The 15850-nt window shown below is 47.3% G+C and overlaps 4 protein-coding genes across 6 annotated transcripts; 2 read left to right on the forward strand and 2 right to left on the reverse strand.

Annotated features, from left to right (window-relative positions):
• Positions 1–289: 289 nt before the first annotated feature.
• On the forward strand, positions 290–1718 carry LOC120903678 (protein midgut expression 1-like). Of its 3 annotated transcripts, none has more exons than XM_040313241.1 (2): positions 290–550; positions 1330–1718. In XM_040313241.1, the coding sequence occupies exons 1-2, from the start codon at positions 498–500 to the stop codon at positions 1532–1534; spliced, it is 258 nt and encodes an 85-aa protein (XP_040169175.1). In that variant the 5' UTR covers positions 290–497; the 3' UTR covers positions 1535–1718. The 3 variants fall into 3 exon arrangements, with proteins under 3 accessions (XP_040169175.1, XP_040169174.1, XP_040169176.1); XM_040313240.1 differs by lacking the exon at positions 290–550 and adding an exon at positions 583–746; XM_040313242.1 differs by lacking the exon at positions 290–550 and adding an exon at positions 805–1262.
• Positions 1719–11637: 9919 nt separating this feature from the next.
• On the forward strand, positions 11638–13019 carry LOC120902579. The gene is made up of 2 exons (XM_040311430.1): positions 11638–11924; positions 11998–13019. The coding sequence occupies exons 1-2, from the start codon at positions 11746–11748 to the stop codon at positions 12896–12898; spliced, it is 1080 nt and encodes a 359-aa protein (XP_040167364.1). The 5' UTR covers positions 11638–11745; the 3' UTR covers positions 12899–13019.
• LOC120902577 (dynein regulatory complex protein 10-like) lies at positions 12961–14598 on the reverse strand. Its single transcript, XM_040311428.1, has 5 exons — positions 14183–14598; positions 14022–14120; positions 13664–13956; positions 13284–13592; positions 12961–13223 (listed from the first exon to the last, which is right to left on the reverse strand). The coding sequence occupies exons 1-5, from the start codon at positions 14537–14539 to the stop codon at positions 13040–13042; spliced, it is 1242 nt and encodes a 413-aa protein (XP_040167362.1). The 5' UTR covers positions 14540–14598; the 3' UTR covers positions 12961–13039.
• A 47-nt stretch (positions 14599–14645) lies between these two features.
• LOC120902580 lies at positions 14646–15771 on the reverse strand. Its single transcript, XM_040311431.1, has one exon. The coding sequence runs from the start codon at positions 15746–15748 to the stop codon at positions 14720–14722; it is 1029 nt and encodes a 342-aa protein (XP_040167365.1). The 5' UTR covers positions 15749–15771; the 3' UTR covers positions 14646–14719.
• Positions 15772–15850: the final 79 nt, after the last annotated feature.

The following is a 15850-nucleotide window of genomic DNA, read 5'->3' on the forward strand; positions in this document are numbered from 1 at the left end:
CGTCGATCGAGCACTGTTTGAACTGTGAACAATCTGACGCACACATTCACTAGTACTAGTTGAGGGAGGAGTACTACGGTACTGCCCTGGAGAGTAAGCTTATCAACTACTAACTTCGCTAAATGGTTCGTCCAGCACTGTATAGGCTGTTCTGTTTGCCTTCCGAGATACTGGTCCCAACCCCAGGTCCCCCAGTAATCAAACCACTTCAGATAGGAAAGCCTGCGATTGATGGTACGAGTATGGTTTTGGAAAGCTATCACCCTCCTCCACGTTGGAGAGATATGTGTATGTTTTGGCACCATCGGGCAGGGTAGTTTACATAGGCACGTTGGATCGTACCTTAGTTCAGTTCCGTGCCAGCCTACATCTGTAGCGAAGGTTGCCCGTTGCTTGCCGTATTTCGCATTCGAGCGCTAAAAGCCCCAGTTTAGGCACAAGTGTCGGATCTTCAAAGCTCAAATTTGAAATTTGTCTTAAGACGTAGAAAGGCGAAGATGTGTTCCCTGATCGGATGCTGTTGCGATTGTGCTGCCTCGATTGCTTGCTGGTAAGTTGACATGGAAACATGGTGATGTTTTTGAGTCGAGGCATCTCTGCCACTTCACCCAAGTAGGCAGTGAGCTTTTTCCACAATCTCTGTCTTGCACGTTGTGCAGCTTCTCGCACCAAGACGCCTCGAAAATGTGTTGTTTTATCAAAACGATTTGGTTCTGCGTGAAAAGCCTTCTTCAAACCGCGTGCTAGTAAGTAGCTCCAAATACCGGTGTTAGTCATCACACCGACGACGATAAGGTGTTTATCCCCTCCCTAAACAATCACAACAAATTGGGACAAACCCACCAGGAATTGTACCATCTACAGGGGTGTATGTGTGTCACCTCTGTTCAGGGTTTCGATTTGATTGAAATGTATTATCAGTTCCGGTGTCAGCCGCCGGTTCCCAATCTTGGTGTCTTGGTACATTGTGACGACAGGGGACAGTCACACACAACCTGCCATCTGAATCAACACACGGTGCTATTTGAATATCTCGGCGATAACACGTATACAGCCCCGCAACTAGATATCCGATAACGAGCGATTGTTTTTTGCGTTATCTTCAAAGCTTTCTGTGTAGTTTAACGCTAGGTGCAGACTTCCTGCTCAGTGCCGGTTCGTACACGTAAACGACCGGTTGTGATTGATTACCAGCAACAAACGGTTAAAATGTGTGGTATACTTCGGTGTTGTTGCGATTGCACCAAGCGTATTGCTTGCTGGTAGAGTTCAAGATTCTTTTTGCTTTACCTTCATTGTCTAATGCTACTCATCTTCTCCCCTCAACAGCTGCTGTACCTGCGCACTGCAGACGATCTGCTGCATGGTGTTTGTGGTAGTTATCATCTGCTTGGCGATCGGATTGGGCGTCTACTTTGGCATCTTCCACAACCGCGATTCGGACTCCGATACGACCACGCCACGAAGTCTCATCCTAAACGCACTGATGCCGGACGGCTTCCACGAGGAAAAGGAATCCACCTGGGTGTATTGATGAGAGAGTCGCCCCCCAATGCATCCACTATGAACGCTGTGATATGTGATTAGACTTAGGCAGGAACCAAGGAAAATAGTGTTGCGGCCTCAAGTGTGAGTGTGTGTGTTTTCGTTCCAAAATTTCCCGTTTAATAAATCGAGGTGCACTCACCAATGCTCACCAAAAGCAAAGAAGAACAACATCCAACCGCGTGAATCATCCGTCTCAGTTTGTCCAATTCTATGCTGACGCAGCTTGCATTTTATCAGTGTGAGTTTGAATGGTTACTTTCGCAAGCGGTCGTAGATAACGCTAGATTTGTTAGTTGTACCGCGATAAGCCGTCGGACAAGCAGCGACTAGACGATGCACTCCCTTCCCGGAACGAGCGTTAAGGTGTGTGCGATCTCATTTGGCGATAAAGTTGCTCTAATTGGATGGTCAAAATTAAGAAGACCACTACAAATTAAGCTGTCCCGTGTTTGGTGTTTCCCCCTCGTTTTGGCAATTATAAAAGTGAAGCAATTTGAGCTTGAACATTTTCAAACAATGCCGCCCGTTGACGTGATGTGTCTGTACGCCTAAATTTATGTAAATTATCGCACAGTTCTCTCTATCTCTCTCCCCTCAGCTCCGATCGGAAATCCAACCGGCAGTCGGAACTGTTTCTTCCGAAACAAATCAGTCTGCAAAACACACGACCTGTTCCTTCAAAGTACAACTTCCTGCCGAAAAGCGTGTAAAAAGCGTCACGCAGTCACGCAACGTGCGAGAAGCGATTCGTGCGCTGATGGAAGGATTAATTACTGACTGACCGTCGTGGTCTTGGTCTTCGATCGGCACTGCCTGATAGTGTGACAGGCGAAGGGAAAAGAAAGTATCAGCTGATACGAGTCTGCAGGTTTGGTGCAAGGTCAAATGGGTAATTTCATATGAGGGTGCAAATGAGGAGGAGGGAATTACTTCCACTTCAACTAAGCACGACTTGACCAACACTCGCGCTTTCAAGTCATGTTACAAAAAGGGTCTTTCAATTCCGGGAATACGTCGGGAGCCTTTACACCGATAATTTATTCACGCACCCGCAAGTCCGTCTGGGCACTGGGTAGAAGCTATCAGATTGTAAAATTATTCCTGCTTACTTCCGTTCAACCGCAAACGCACTAAAGCGTCCTTTGTCTGAGCGGCTAACTGCGGCTCATGTTGCGGAGCAGAAATTATGACGCTATCGTCATAGAGCGTCCAACCGTCCAAACGAGGAGAACGATTTCGCACCATTTTACGTCACTCGGTCCAGCTAAACACGGATCCGGAAGCGTAAGGCCCCAACAAGCCTACCCTTTCGTTGGCGTTGGCCGCATCCTATCTCCCAAACTAACCCGTCAAGCGTCAATGAGCATGCAATTTGCAACGCAGCGTTTGGCACGGTCGTACCTATTTTTCATTCATCTATTGGCATCGGCGGCCGATGCGTTTGTTTTTCTTCACAACTCAGCCCATAGGCCGACACCGCTCGCCCGCTGTACGCACACGGTGCTGGTTGCGTGAGATGCGTTTGAAGTGTGTGCCACCGCTAACAAATGGTCGATCATAAATCCGGGCTACTTAATGTCGCAGCATTGAATTACGCCCGCTTCATGCCCGCCCTCGGTCCACGGTAGGCGTTTCTAAGCACGTAAATTATGGATTATGGAGCGCGAGAAAGGTGCTAACGAACAGGAGCGGGATCTATTTTTACACCATCCAACCAACCAGCCAACCAGCAACTTGCAACTTCTGCGGTGCATGTGCTCGAGCATTTGCGGCTCACATTACGCAACGGTCACTTGCGGCAGTATCAACCGTCCTGCCCGGATGCAACCGAATTAATCCTGCTGCGTTGTTGCTGCGTGTTGCGCACCGATATGACCATCCGCACCGATCGCACGCACCGGTCAGGCGGTAATTTATGTTCACAGCTAACGTTGCAATCGCTGCTCTTTTTTTCTGGCAAACACGTGTGCAGCTGAAACTAGCAATATGTGTGGTGCAGTGTGGGTGATAATTTCGCTCATCAATGGGAGCGTTATTTATGGGATAATCTTTGAAAACAATCCTGTAATGGGAAACTGTTTCTCGTGTGCTGTAATTGATAAGCTAGCAGCAATTAATATTTTATTGCTTTCAAGTGTTTTAAACGATACGTTTTTCAATTTATTAAGCTTGCCACAACACAAAAATCACCCAACCTTCATCCACAGATAGAGCAATTTTAATCAGCTTATTAGTACAATTTAAAAATACAAGCCAACTAATCTACCTTGACCTACATCTCTGTGCGATCGACTGCAGCAATGCATCATTTCCCTTCCCTAATGATGCCATTATACCCAAAACATGCTCAACCTATTTTTTATTGGCAGCCAAAATGATGATGATGATGATGCTGATTCACCTTTTTTCACAAATGTGCTCAATCAGGTTATGCTTATTTGCCCGCCTGATCCAATAATCCGCTTACGATGTGAATGAGCGAACAAAACTACCCAGAAAAAAAAACGCCTCGTGTCAAAAATATTTCGCCATCCTTCAAAAACCTCCCATCGAGCGAGCCTCGTAACGCGCCGAAGCCGCCGGTGCAACGATGCACATTTCGATCCCGGGCCCGGGGTCTTTTGGCGAAGACATTCGACGACAGCAGCGCGAAAGGGATTTAACAGCACTGGTTCGTCGTCACCATCGCCAGCGACAGCGTCAACGCGAGACTTTACAAAGATTATAATAAATAAGCCCCCTAAATGTTACACAGACAGCAGCAGCAGCAACAGCACAGCTTGTTCTTCTCCTTGCCACCGAAAGCGCTTTAAGCATCCGGTCCCAAACTCGAAGCTGATGATGCCGTTATTAATTAAGCCGTCAGAAGCGTGGCGAACGGAAGGTATTATTATAATATCTTTCTTTTTTTTTTTTCGTTGGTTCTTACTTCCCTCCGGCAAGCTTACAGCCGAACAAGTCTAAAGTCTGTCATCGGTTTTCAAACTTTTCTGTCGCTGCACTCTATCGGTTATTTACGAAAAACCATTTAAGCACGATGCAGCAGGGCATTCAGCGAGAAGCTGGAGCGAACGAACGCACCATGACGTAAACCCAGCCGCCTAACTTTCGGTGGAATAAAAATCTGCACCTCTTTTAAGCGGATTTTTGGAAGTCATCGGGGCGTTGATGCTGCTGCTGCAAACCTGCAACCGAAAGCACAAGGCTACAAACATCCTACCATTCGCTGAAGCGGTGGGAAAATACTTACTTCCAAACAAAGCTGACCCAACGCCGGTAGACGATGGGAGAGAGTAAGGGTACAAGTGCGGTCGGAAACGAACCCATCACCAAACCCGAACCCAGCCAGGTGAGAGGCTGTTGGAGTAAAGTTTATCAATTTTAGCACCAACTAGCCCTCCCCCCCCCCCCCCCCCCGAACTAGACCACCACAGGACAAAGTTGTTGGATCGAACCGAAGCCATCGCCATCGGTTGTCATCCGCAAGCTGTCGGTTGGTCGTAAATTTTCACCAGCATTTCCACGAAAACGTGCGAAAGGTGTCTTTTTTAAGCATCTTTTTGCACGCACCTAGCCCGAAAGTTTGCCCCAACCTAACCACCGATACCACCGGTGCATTGCATTTGGCGACGACACCTTACCCGCAGGAGAGAGGTGGGCGGTTGTATTTCTTTGCCGAGTTTATGACCCGAAAGAATTGTGCCATAAATTTGTACGGTGGTGCCCCGATGGTGCCTTACCACGCGCCTTTTGTGAGCTTGCCTGTCCTTGTTACAAACTGGGAGGTTCATCCCTCGGCGGCACAAAATTGAATCAAGCGCGGGTGGCGCGCTCGCGAACTGCCAAATCGTACTAATTCTTCATTCGCTGAATCGATCCACTGAAGTATTAAGTAGAAGCAGTTCACGGAGCTGGAAATTTATGGCACTCGGACAGGAAATTGCTCCCTGTGCTGTGAATAGTTCGATGATGATCAATATAAAGCGTTTGTTAAAAAAAGCACACGAAAAGCTCTGCTGGAGATCCTATTAAAGAAATGATGTCGAACAAATTGCCTAACTTTAGGCGCATTAGATCATTCTTTTCGTTAAATGCTTCCTAGAATCTGTGTATAGTTTTGTTCGTTTTTTTTTACCAACACTTGCCAGAAGCTTGCTTCGACAGAAGCCCAAACCTCTCTCGCCGTTACCCGTTCTGGGGCGTAATTTGATGGGAAAAGTTTTAACGGCCTCACGCAAACGCATTACCCGCGGGAGATAAATTTGGCCACAAAAGCCCACCGAAGGTTATGATGAACTGCCGGGAAGGCTTTCTAATGGAGCCACCAAACGTCATCTTGCAGGACTGATGTGCAATATTTCGTTTAACACCCGCAGGCTGCTGGATGTTGTTCGGCAACTGACATTAGAACAGACCAAAGGTGCGTGAATTTGTAGACTTTAAAATGTTTGCTAAAATGCAAATTGATTTTATATGTTTTTATGTGTTATTTTTTCTGTTTCGCAACAAATACAATAAATTTCACTCAACTTACCGTGTTTTTCGAGAAGTTGAAAGATTGAATGCGCATCATTCTGCTACCTCAGGCCCAAATACTGGTGAACATATTCTCTGAACGAATAACCATTAACCTCGTTTTTTTTTCGTTTCACTGCTGCTGCCATTAAAAGGATTCACTCCACGGAAAACAATACGGCGCATCGAAGCCGGACTGTGGGATAGTGGGAAAATCCCGTTTTCTTATCAACGCACCAGCATCGCGTCGCAAATAGCGACTCCCGGCGGCAAAGGACGGTGGGCCATGTGGCAAACAACTCGTTAGCTCCGTGCTCGACGAAAGCCATTACGACGGGCGCCCGGGTCGTAACAAGCGCCTGTCGTGTTAGCTGCTGCTGCTACTACTACTTCTTGCTACAAAGCAGCAAAACTCAGCTAAAAATTTTATGATGTCCACCAGTCAAATTCACTTCCCCTTGTCCTCGCCATGGAAAGGGTTTCCATGGAGCCCCGGGACCCGGACGCGGGAAAAAGGACGAAGACAGTCGTTCAAAGACAGTCGGCCAATGTTTGCCAAAGTTGCTGGCATGCTTCCACATCCACAATCAAATGGGGGGAGGGGGGGGTGAAGGACAACCGCTTTTTATGGGCACAAAACACTTCGACATTCGCGACCGTTACCGATTCGAACGACCCATGATGATGACTACTGGTATGGCGATAATAATAATAACAGCTAATGGCCACCATTCATAACCGGGGCATGTTATTTTTATTTTCCACTCGCTCGTGTACACGATGATGGTTTTACGATGGTGTCATTTCGCGCGATGAAACATACTATGTGTGTACGGTACGGCGCGACTCATCTTCCGCGACGGCTGATCTTACTCACTGTCCGCTGCCCATCTTCAATCTTTCAGCTGGCAGCTTTTTTGACAGCCCAATGCACTGAAAAGGGTCTAGAGAGGAATATTTTGCAATTATCATCAACCGAGAGCCGAGCAGGAACGAGTGTCCAGTCGGTTAAGGGCCCGGCATCGACACGACACGAGCATAAAATCATAATCCGTTTATTTGTATTAAGTTAATCATGAGCCGTGTGCCGTGTTTGATGGTGGTGGAGCTGGTTTTTTACGACGATTTTTCCGCTTTCCCACTACAACGACACCAGAGCGAGCGGGACGCTTCAGTCTCGCGCTAATCAACGGTTTTAATGCCAATGTTTTGCTCCGTAACGAGGTACGGGCCTGATGGCTTGCGTAGGGTAGGGCATAAAAAGGCGAACAGGAGCAATTATGTAGCGGCGTGGAGACGACTCCTTTAAGGACCGATTCCCCCCTTGTTGACCAATGATTGTTTCGGCGAAACGCTCTAACAAGCAGGATTTATGCTCCACATCCGAATGCTTACACGGGATGGTACGTAGGAAGCTTAAAAAATTGTCATAAACTTGATTAATGAATGTAACAATCAATCCTGAAGGACCTTCTTTGCTGCAACCACATTGTCTACATTTAGGCGCAGATCGATCGTTTGATGGTAGATTCATAGAACGAATCGATTTATGGTTCATGTTTTACACCCGTTCTGCACACTTTAGCGATGACAAGAATCCCGTCTAGACAGACAATTCTAACCCAATTCTAATGTATCATTTGCTAACGGAACGGGCATTTAGGTGTTTAGAGAAGAGAGAGATTCGCCACAAAAAGTAGAAAGTGTATCCGCTAGAAAAAGTGCCCTTGAAACGAGGAGCATCATTAGCATTGGCTGGAAAGGGGAAAGATTCCTTCGCCAACACGCATATCATAAATTCCTTCACCAGAACCAATCAAACTGCTTGAGTTACGTGTCGAAAATTGCTGTTCTAAGCGGTCGCTTCCTTCGCAATCTTTCTCTCGTGTGCTCTTCCAAAACGTCTACAAAATTTCTTTCTTTTATTCCTTTTTGATGCAAAAACAGAACATTTTAAAACAATCGCACACCCATCATATCATTCAATAAAGACCGCAGAATTCGAATGTGTGTCCGTTTGGTCCGATTCTGGTGATTTTCTTATGGTTCTCTTCTGTTTTTTTACAGATTAACTGCTCATTGAAATCTCGAACGAAAACGAAAATGGATCGAATAAAATGGGCAGCAAGAGATAACACACACAAAAAACGCGCTCCCTCGCACCATTGTGACTAACGTTAAATTAAATGGCCATCTGGAAATTATACGTAATTACACAATCACAGCGGTTAGCCATGGCGATGGTGGGCGAAAAACAAACGTCCCTCTCTCGGGACGTACAAGAACGCAACGAACGGGCGCGTGAGAAAAAAGAAAACTACAATCATCTTAAATTGCTGCCGATCGTCTGCGTCTTTAGCAGGTTGTTTTGAGCAGGTTGGTTGGCTGTTGGTTTTTTTTTTCTTTTGCTTCCTGTGTCGTTTGTGAGATGATTCTCAAATCCCACCACAATCGATGGGTCTACAGCTTGTCCGGATTTGTGATTCGTTTTAATCCGGAGAGAAACGTTTGTGTCATTATTCAATTATGAATATTTTTTTATGGAATTGGGGAGAATGTTTTATGCGCCGAAGAGGAGAATCTATTGCAGCCACGTTTGCGTTTCAATCACGTTGCAAAAATGTGCTCGCTTTCCGCATGACGCGCACATCGATCGATCGCTTCTTTCTCGTTCCCTCTCGAACGACGCACTATCGAATGTTATTCCATCTGGCCAATCAAAACGCATCGGAAGGAGGGTGCCGATTGCAGATTTTCCTCACCAAACGGCAGCGGCACTAATCCCCGTCCCGCAGTGGTGTAAATTTTGTCTCCAACCCCAACGGAAAGAATGGCTTTCGGGGGAAGGGGTTAACACATTTGCGAGGCTGTTTCCGGGCGCGCATTTGGTTGGCCGGGCTTCGTTTGGTAGGGCTGTGTCGCGATCGTCACTCACGCCAACGCAAACTGCATGTGCACGTGACGTGTCGGTGCAGATAAATCAGCTCCCAGTCACCCCGCTCCATCCCATGGTTGCTGGTATCCGTAGGGTTTTGTAGGAAGCAGGCTTTTCCGGCTGAAATTTGCTACCACCGGATGCCGCCGTGCTGCAGGTGTCGTACCGTTTCAGTCTTCTTACGTAAAACCCATTTTTCAGCACCTCACAATGGGCTACTTTTCTCGCAGTAGATTAAAAATGAGAGGAAAAGGCCGTTTTCTTCATAGTCGAAAGAACATTTTTATTTAGTATAATTCAGGAAGAGTTAAAGAAAAATGTAACCTTTTTTAAATAATTTGTTATGCTGATTTTTCCCACCAATTTTCGGTTGTTCTCACTGTGCCTTCGAAGGATTAAGATAGGACACGCACAGGCTACCAAAACCGAGCCTCCACCGTCAGCCTCGTGGTTACAACGGTGCTACAACGTTGGTTTGTCACCAATGCAACTCGGTGTAATCATACGCGTCGGCGATAATGAGCATCGAGCGCTCCCAATCAGTCTTACACAACGTGTGGCAGAATGTTAACAACGCACGGCTGGCAAAGTACGTCAACGTTAAAATCAACAAAGTACTATGTATAGGAACAAAACTACCTGTCCGTGAAAATGTATCGAGCGTTTTTGGGGACGGCTCAGCACTGACAAAAAGCGCCCAAAGATATGCAATGCACGTTACGCAATCATCTTATTAAATCATTACGTAAAGCTTTTGTGTCTATTTTTAACCGTAACGCCTTCGTTGTAACGGCTTAAGCGAAGATATGTAAGCTTCCAAAAGGCTTATCATTTGACATGGACGACACTGAAGCGAAAATAACTTCATCACATCTCCCTGTCTGACCGGAACGGTTAACCGCAGTGAAATGCTTTCCTACAAATATTTGCCAACCAACCTGGAATGCAAAAGTGAGTGTGTTTTACTTTTCTACCGCCAACTTCTTCCATAATGTTTTAGTTTGAAATGTTTTTCTTGCTGCTCCCCCGTCTCTATTCATCCTTGACTTTTCCTAACGAACGTTACCACCCACGCCGTTTGGAATTCGAATAAAACTTTCGTTCTTCTTTTGTTTTTTGTTTTCGTGCCTGCAGCACGTTTACGACCTCTCCAACATACCTCCTTGCCACATCGAGCTCAATGCAAATTGTAGGGGTTGAGGAGCTTTTTGCTACTTCCCATTGCCGCAGTCTTTCATCTTTGATCTCCAAAAATAGAAACACCAAGGCAACAGCAACCACCTATTTCCTACTTCGAATTCTGGGACAAAAGTCAACCCGAAACTATTTATACCCTTTTTGAAACAACAAACTCGCAAAAAACACACACACACACTGGAGTCGTGTAAGGCATCTAAACAAGCTTTGTGGTGCGATCCGAATGGAATGGGAAGGTAGGTATCGGTCAGCCTTCTTCCCTGGGGTTTTTTATAGTATTCCAAAGTGGAAACTATATCCTTTGGGAAGGTGCAAGACCATGCCCGCTTAGCGACACCAAGGGAAAGCTCGCCCACACATCGTCTAGCGGCAATGTCTCACAAAACAAACCAACTCAATGTGGGAAAAACAGTCCTTTCGGTGGAAAATCCCACACCCCAGTTGCGTTAAATAGGTTAAAGAAAGGATCCCGGGTTCGATGACGCAAAGCCACAAACATTCGGTGAAATAAATTGGTCGGAATTCCTACGACGGCAAACTTAAATACACTACACGCATTTGGCTTGATCGCTCTAAATCAACACCCTCGACCTAGAGAACGACTTGTTGCAGCAGAGTGGTGTGGGTAGTTATGACATGACGCAATGGAACACGAAAGCATTGAATAAGATGTAGATTATAATAGCTTGAGCAGTCTAACGTATCTGCAAATACCTACAGAAGCTCAACAATAATTGAAACTGTAAAAAAAAGTTCGTCAATTGCGATTCAAAATTGAATTAGGTTCTTGTTCATTGATTGTTGTTTATTTAAGACTAAATCTTCAACAAAATTATTTAAAATTATGTCTGCAAGCAGTTTTCGTCAACGTTTCAAAGAATTCCTCCTCTTGTTGGGCGCTCGCGCCATCTATCGGGATTCCCAAGACTCAAACCTGCTAGAAGCGTTACTCTCTCCTAGCGTAACAACGTTACCAAGAAACGTTATTATAGTTTTATTTATCCTTTAAATAATGTTGAAGCTAGAATACCTAGTCACTCTAACTGATCATTAAATTACTTCCTGAACTTTCTTTTACAACGCAAGGTTCAGTTTCTTTATTTTAGAAAATAACTTATTCCAGCCAAAACAAGTCCCTCGGACAGCTGCGGCTCTACTGTTTTCTCCCGGCTGTCATATTCAGTGTGGCCAGATTATTTTGGCAGATTTTGGTATGAGCAGCAACATTTTATCTGTAGTTTTCGGTAGGTTAAAACTCGAAACTCAGTTAAAAAGAAGTATTAAGCAGGGGGGAGGGTGCTGATGCGCAAAATGAAAGTTTCATCTCACGAGAATATGCATCCTTTATCTAGGATATGGATTAGATTTGGTTCCCGATATGAAAAATCGGTAGGAATACAGATAAATCGGTATTTCTGGTCACTCTGGTCATATTCCACCACAGCTGCTGTTTACATTCGCTCTCGTAACGCAATAAACAACAGCAGATTTTCACTTGCGAAGTGAAAAGTTAAAAAAAATCCCTACCGCAAGCCGGCGTGTTACTGGCCATGCTTGGGCAGCTGGTACGCCGAGGCAGCCGGTATCCCCGGTGCGTGTACGCCGTCCATACACGCACAATCAAAGTGGACAGTTCAACCAAGCTCGGGTTCCCGTGCGCTTACACCGACGAGGAAACGAGGAAAATTCTCAACACACTCAACGAACAGGATGTGGAGGAGCTGTACAAGTAAGTTTTTAACGCATTAGATTCATTTGTAACACCTCCCTTTAATTATTGCATCGACTTTCCGCCGTTGTAGGTACAACATCTCCAAGTACCGGCTGAAGAAGATCGAAGGATGGCGCAAAAAGTTCGGCACCTTTCTCTCCCTGGAGCAGGTGCTCGAGCTGGACGGGTTCGGCGTGACGGTGTTGCGCAAATTTTACGACTCCATCGTGCACGGCCCAAAGGAGGACGCCGTGGTGGCGCCGAAGGCCATCAAAAAAGACGTTAAGTTCACGACGCCCCTGCTGAGCGCACAGATGGTGCCGAAAATCAACAGCTGCGTGTCGCTGTACGTCGGGCTGGACTACGTGACCTGGGCCCACTTCAAGCTGGCGAAGGACCAGCCCACCGCACTGGCCGGTTGGAACAGTTACAACATCAGCGATCGCAAGCTGCACATCAACGAGCTGATCCGCAATGTGTCGCAAATCAATCGCCTCATCCCGGAGGCGGACGTGTACGTGGTGGAAAACCCACCGGTCGCGCAAGCCTCCGCCATGGGCTCGGCCGTACAGACCAACATCAACGTGCAGCGCTCGCAGCTGATCGGTATGCTGATGCTGATGCTGGCCAACAGGCCGTCTCCGTTTACGGACAGTGGCGCAAATCAGCCGACCGATGGAACCGTCAGCAGCAACGTGTTCTTCCTCAAGCAGTACCTCTCCGCCCGGCTGTTCGGTATCTTCGTCGGCAACGAGCGGGTATCGTCGGAGGAGGTGATCCGCTCGATCATGGAACGGCAGCTCGCACCGAACGAGGAAGTGCTGGAATCGATCCAATCCCGGCTCGTCATACCGTCCGGGCTGAAGATTATCTACGAAGAGAACGACAGTGCGGAGCGCGAGTTTCTCGGCCAGTCGCTGCTGCTCGGGCTTACCTTTCTGCGACTGTGCATATTCAAGTGCGAGGACAGTTTGAAAATATTTAGAAGATAAACCCTTAATGCGTGCCCCCGCGTGTGATAGAGGAAGATAGAGAAGCAAAAAATGTATTCAAATCAAACACAAACACACTTGGATCATTATTAGCAATAAAAGGGAACCATATTCAAGCGAACACTCGTAGGTTCCTCAAAATTACTTCCGCTTTCCTTTGCCCTTCCGGCCACGTCCTTTGCCGCGCATCTTGCGCTTCCTTTCCGCGACCGAACGCCACGCACGCTGCAGTACCTTTGCCGCCCGGTTCATCATAAACGCTTCGATCCGTTCCTCCTGCTCCCGTATCTCAATCTGACGCTTCTCCTCCATTGCATCAAAGTACCTGCCATGGAAAAACAGTTGAAACACACACATCTCCTCTAAATCTTCCCCAGTACCGTACTTTTTCTCCTGCGGATCGAAGATGTTGCGCTTCCAACGGTTGTACTCCTGCTGGCGTGTGTTCAGCTTGGCCACAAGCTCCTTCAGCTCGTGCGTCCTTTCGCCCGCATCCTTATCATACTTGTGCAGCCACATTTGAAGCTGGTTGGTAAGCTTCAGTTTCTTCAACCGATTCGTTTTCTCCACCGTCAGATCGGCCTGCAACTGTTGCTGGTAGGTCTTTTGCGTGCCGGCCGCTTCCTCAAGCAGATTCTCGTACCGCTGATCGCTTCGTTCGAAGTAATGGTACATCTCACGATCGGAATCATCCCTAATGAAAAGAAGTGAAGGAGAAAAGGTCTTCCAGATCTTTAGGAAACAGCCCAAAAGAAGCGTACTTACATGAATTTTACGATATTGTCACGACTCCTCTCGCCCAACTCTTCGTACTCCTGTCTGTACCGCTCGATCACGGCGTACTTTTCCTGCACCGACTCCTCCAACTTTTCCTTCTTCATCACCAGTATGTCTTCGATCTTACGGATTTCCTTCTTGTTGCGCTCGTTCCGCGTCCACAGGCGGTGCAGTATCTTCTCCTTCGCCAGGTCCTTTTGCGCCGTCAGCTTCATTTTGTTGATAGTGAACTTCCGGAACTCGCGTATGTTCGAAAGGAAGCGACGATAAACACCGGGAAGCTGTCGGTGGCATGAAATCGTAGTGAAAGGAGTACAGTTTCTTCATGTCATTTACTACCAATTACCTGCTTCACGTGCCCAACGGTCGCGGCGTGCAGTTCCTTCTTGGAGAGAAGCGTCGCCAGCTCTATCAACTGTCCGGAGGGAATCTTCAGCTCCTCGACCTGCAAATTAAATGCCACTTCAATCAATATTGAGCCCAGTTTCCTGACCCTTGCATCCTTACATCGATATCGTCCTTGGTCATCGCGGGCGTAGTATTGGACGCAATGTACTGGCTCAGGAATTTGATCACATTCTTATCGTCCACATCGAAGCAAGCGTCCAGCAGGGCTTCATTTTGGCAGATGATTGGCAGACAGAACAGCACCTCGAGTGTTTGCGTCATTTCGCCCAGGATCATGCCGACCCGGTTGATCTGAATGTTAAACTCTACCTTCTGGAGGCTTTCCGGATCGTACGAATCGTACTCCTCCTCACCGTGTGCCATTATTTCCGACGTTATCTTCTCCACCATTGCCCTCACGGCGGCCACATCCTCTTCGGAATCGCCGGCACAAACCGCCTCAAAGCTATCGCCCATAATTTTAATGTTGTTCGGACCTCGTCTCTGAAGCTACTGGAAATGTCTTTAGATGAAGAGAAAACTCCCCCAACAAAACGGTTTACAAATTCCATAGCAGCCGTGGTTGTAGTTATAGCAACGGATCATGCGCGTACTAAAATTTTGAACCTTTATTCGAAAAAAACTGCCCCGCAACTCTCACTTCTTCCCCTTGCCTTTCTTCTTTCCCTTCTTGGCGCGCTTTATGTCGAGCGTCCGCTTCCACGCCCGCTGCAGCACCCGCACCGCGTGCAGTTTGCGCATTTGCTGCACCTTCTCCTCCGTTGCGATACTCTCAAACACTCCAATCTGGTCCCGCAGCTGGCGCAACCGTTCCTCCTGCGGCCGGAACACAGTGTCGCGCCACTCGTCCAGCCCGGCCACCTTTTCCTCCAGCGCCCGCAGCGAAGGCATCGGTTCGCCAATGAACTTGTCGTACTTTTTAACCCACAGCTGCAGCTGCGCGTCCATCTTGGCGATACGCTTCTTCTTCTGCTCGTGCTTATCGAGCAGCGAGAGATAATCCGGCGTGGTCTCAAAGTGTGGCTTACTGGCTAGCTGATTCTGTAGCCGTTGAATGATCCCGTCGCCGTCCAGCTTCATGTCCACAAGGACGCTTTGTGAGGCAGTGAGTTGGTCCTCCATTTCCGCTGCACTGCGCTGGTGAAGGCGCCGACGTTGGGCCACTGCTTCGTTGGCTTTCCGTTCGCATTCGTCAATCTTGCGCTGGAGTGACTCGAGCTTACTCTCTTGCAGGGCTATCATACGGCTCCAGCGGAACGTTTCATACTCGGCCCGGTTCTTGATTGTCACTCTGGGGCTTGGTGGACGCAACAGTGAGCTCTCGCCAATGATCCGGACATGTCGTATCACTTCTCCTGCAAGCTGAGTGATTGGATCATCGGCACAGCATCCCGCTCCTTTGGACTTTGTGTCCAAATCTCTCAGCATGTGTTGAAATATCGTGTAATTTTCATAACCTTGAGCATATCCAACCAAATTCCTCCAAGCGGTTTCTCCATCCTTTGGACTCTTTTTAAGATATGCTTCTACCCTTACAAACGCTTCCAAATCGCTCAACAGCTCTTCGAAAGCTTCCTCGATGCGCTCTTTCTGGAGTGTAAAATCTACATCCTCTTCTAATGCCGGTTCGTTCTTCAAATCAAGGATAGAGTCAAAGCTGGACATGGTTTTTGACTACTAGAGAATACCGTTCCAAACCCGTCTACTGTTGAACTGTGCACCGCGCGTGCCTGCAACGGTCGCCAAGGATACCCCACCAGGTGGCTC

The sequence above is a fragment of the Anopheles arabiensis genome, chromosome 3, assembly GCF_016920715.1.
Source record: "Anopheles arabiensis isolate DONGOLA chromosome 3, AaraD3, whole genome shotgun sequence".
Taxonomy (NCBI): Eukaryota; Metazoa; Arthropoda; class Insecta; order Diptera; family Culicidae; genus Anopheles; species Anopheles arabiensis.

Bases quoted from the DNA above. Each gene is read 5' to 3' on its own strand.
- LOC120902577 (XM_040311428.1), bottom strand. From the start codon at position 14,539: ATGGGCGATAGCTTTGAGGCGGTTTGTGCCGGCGATTCCGAAGAGGAT. The intron at 14,121-14,182 runs GTAAGGATGCAA...TTTAATTTGCAG, and splicing joins TGACCAAGGACGATATCGAT to GTCGAGGAGCTGAAGATTCC. The intron at 13,593-13,663 runs GTAAGTACGCTT...TCTTTTCATTAG, and splicing joins GACAATATCGTAAAATTCAT to GGATGATTCCGATCGTGAGA.
- LOC120902579 (XM_040311430.1), top strand. From the start codon at position 11,746: ATGCTTGGGCAGCTGGTACGCCGAGGCAGCCGGTATCCCCGGTGCGTG. The intron at 11,925-11,997 runs GTAAGTTTTTAA...CCGCCGTTGTAG, and splicing joins GATGTGGAGGAGCTGTACAA to GTACAACATCTCCAAGTACC.
- LOC120902580 (XM_040311431.1), bottom strand. From the start codon at position 15,748: ATGTCCAGCTTTGACTCTATCCTTGATTTGAAGAACGAACCGGCATTA.
- LOC120903678 (XM_040313240.1), top strand. From the start codon at position 685: ATGTGTTGTTTTATCAAAACGATTTGGTTCTGCGTGAAAAGCCTTCTT. The intron at 747-1,329 runs GTAAGTAGCTCC...TCCCCTCAACAG, and splicing joins CTTCTTCAAACCGCGTGCTA to CTGCTGTACCTGCGCACTGC.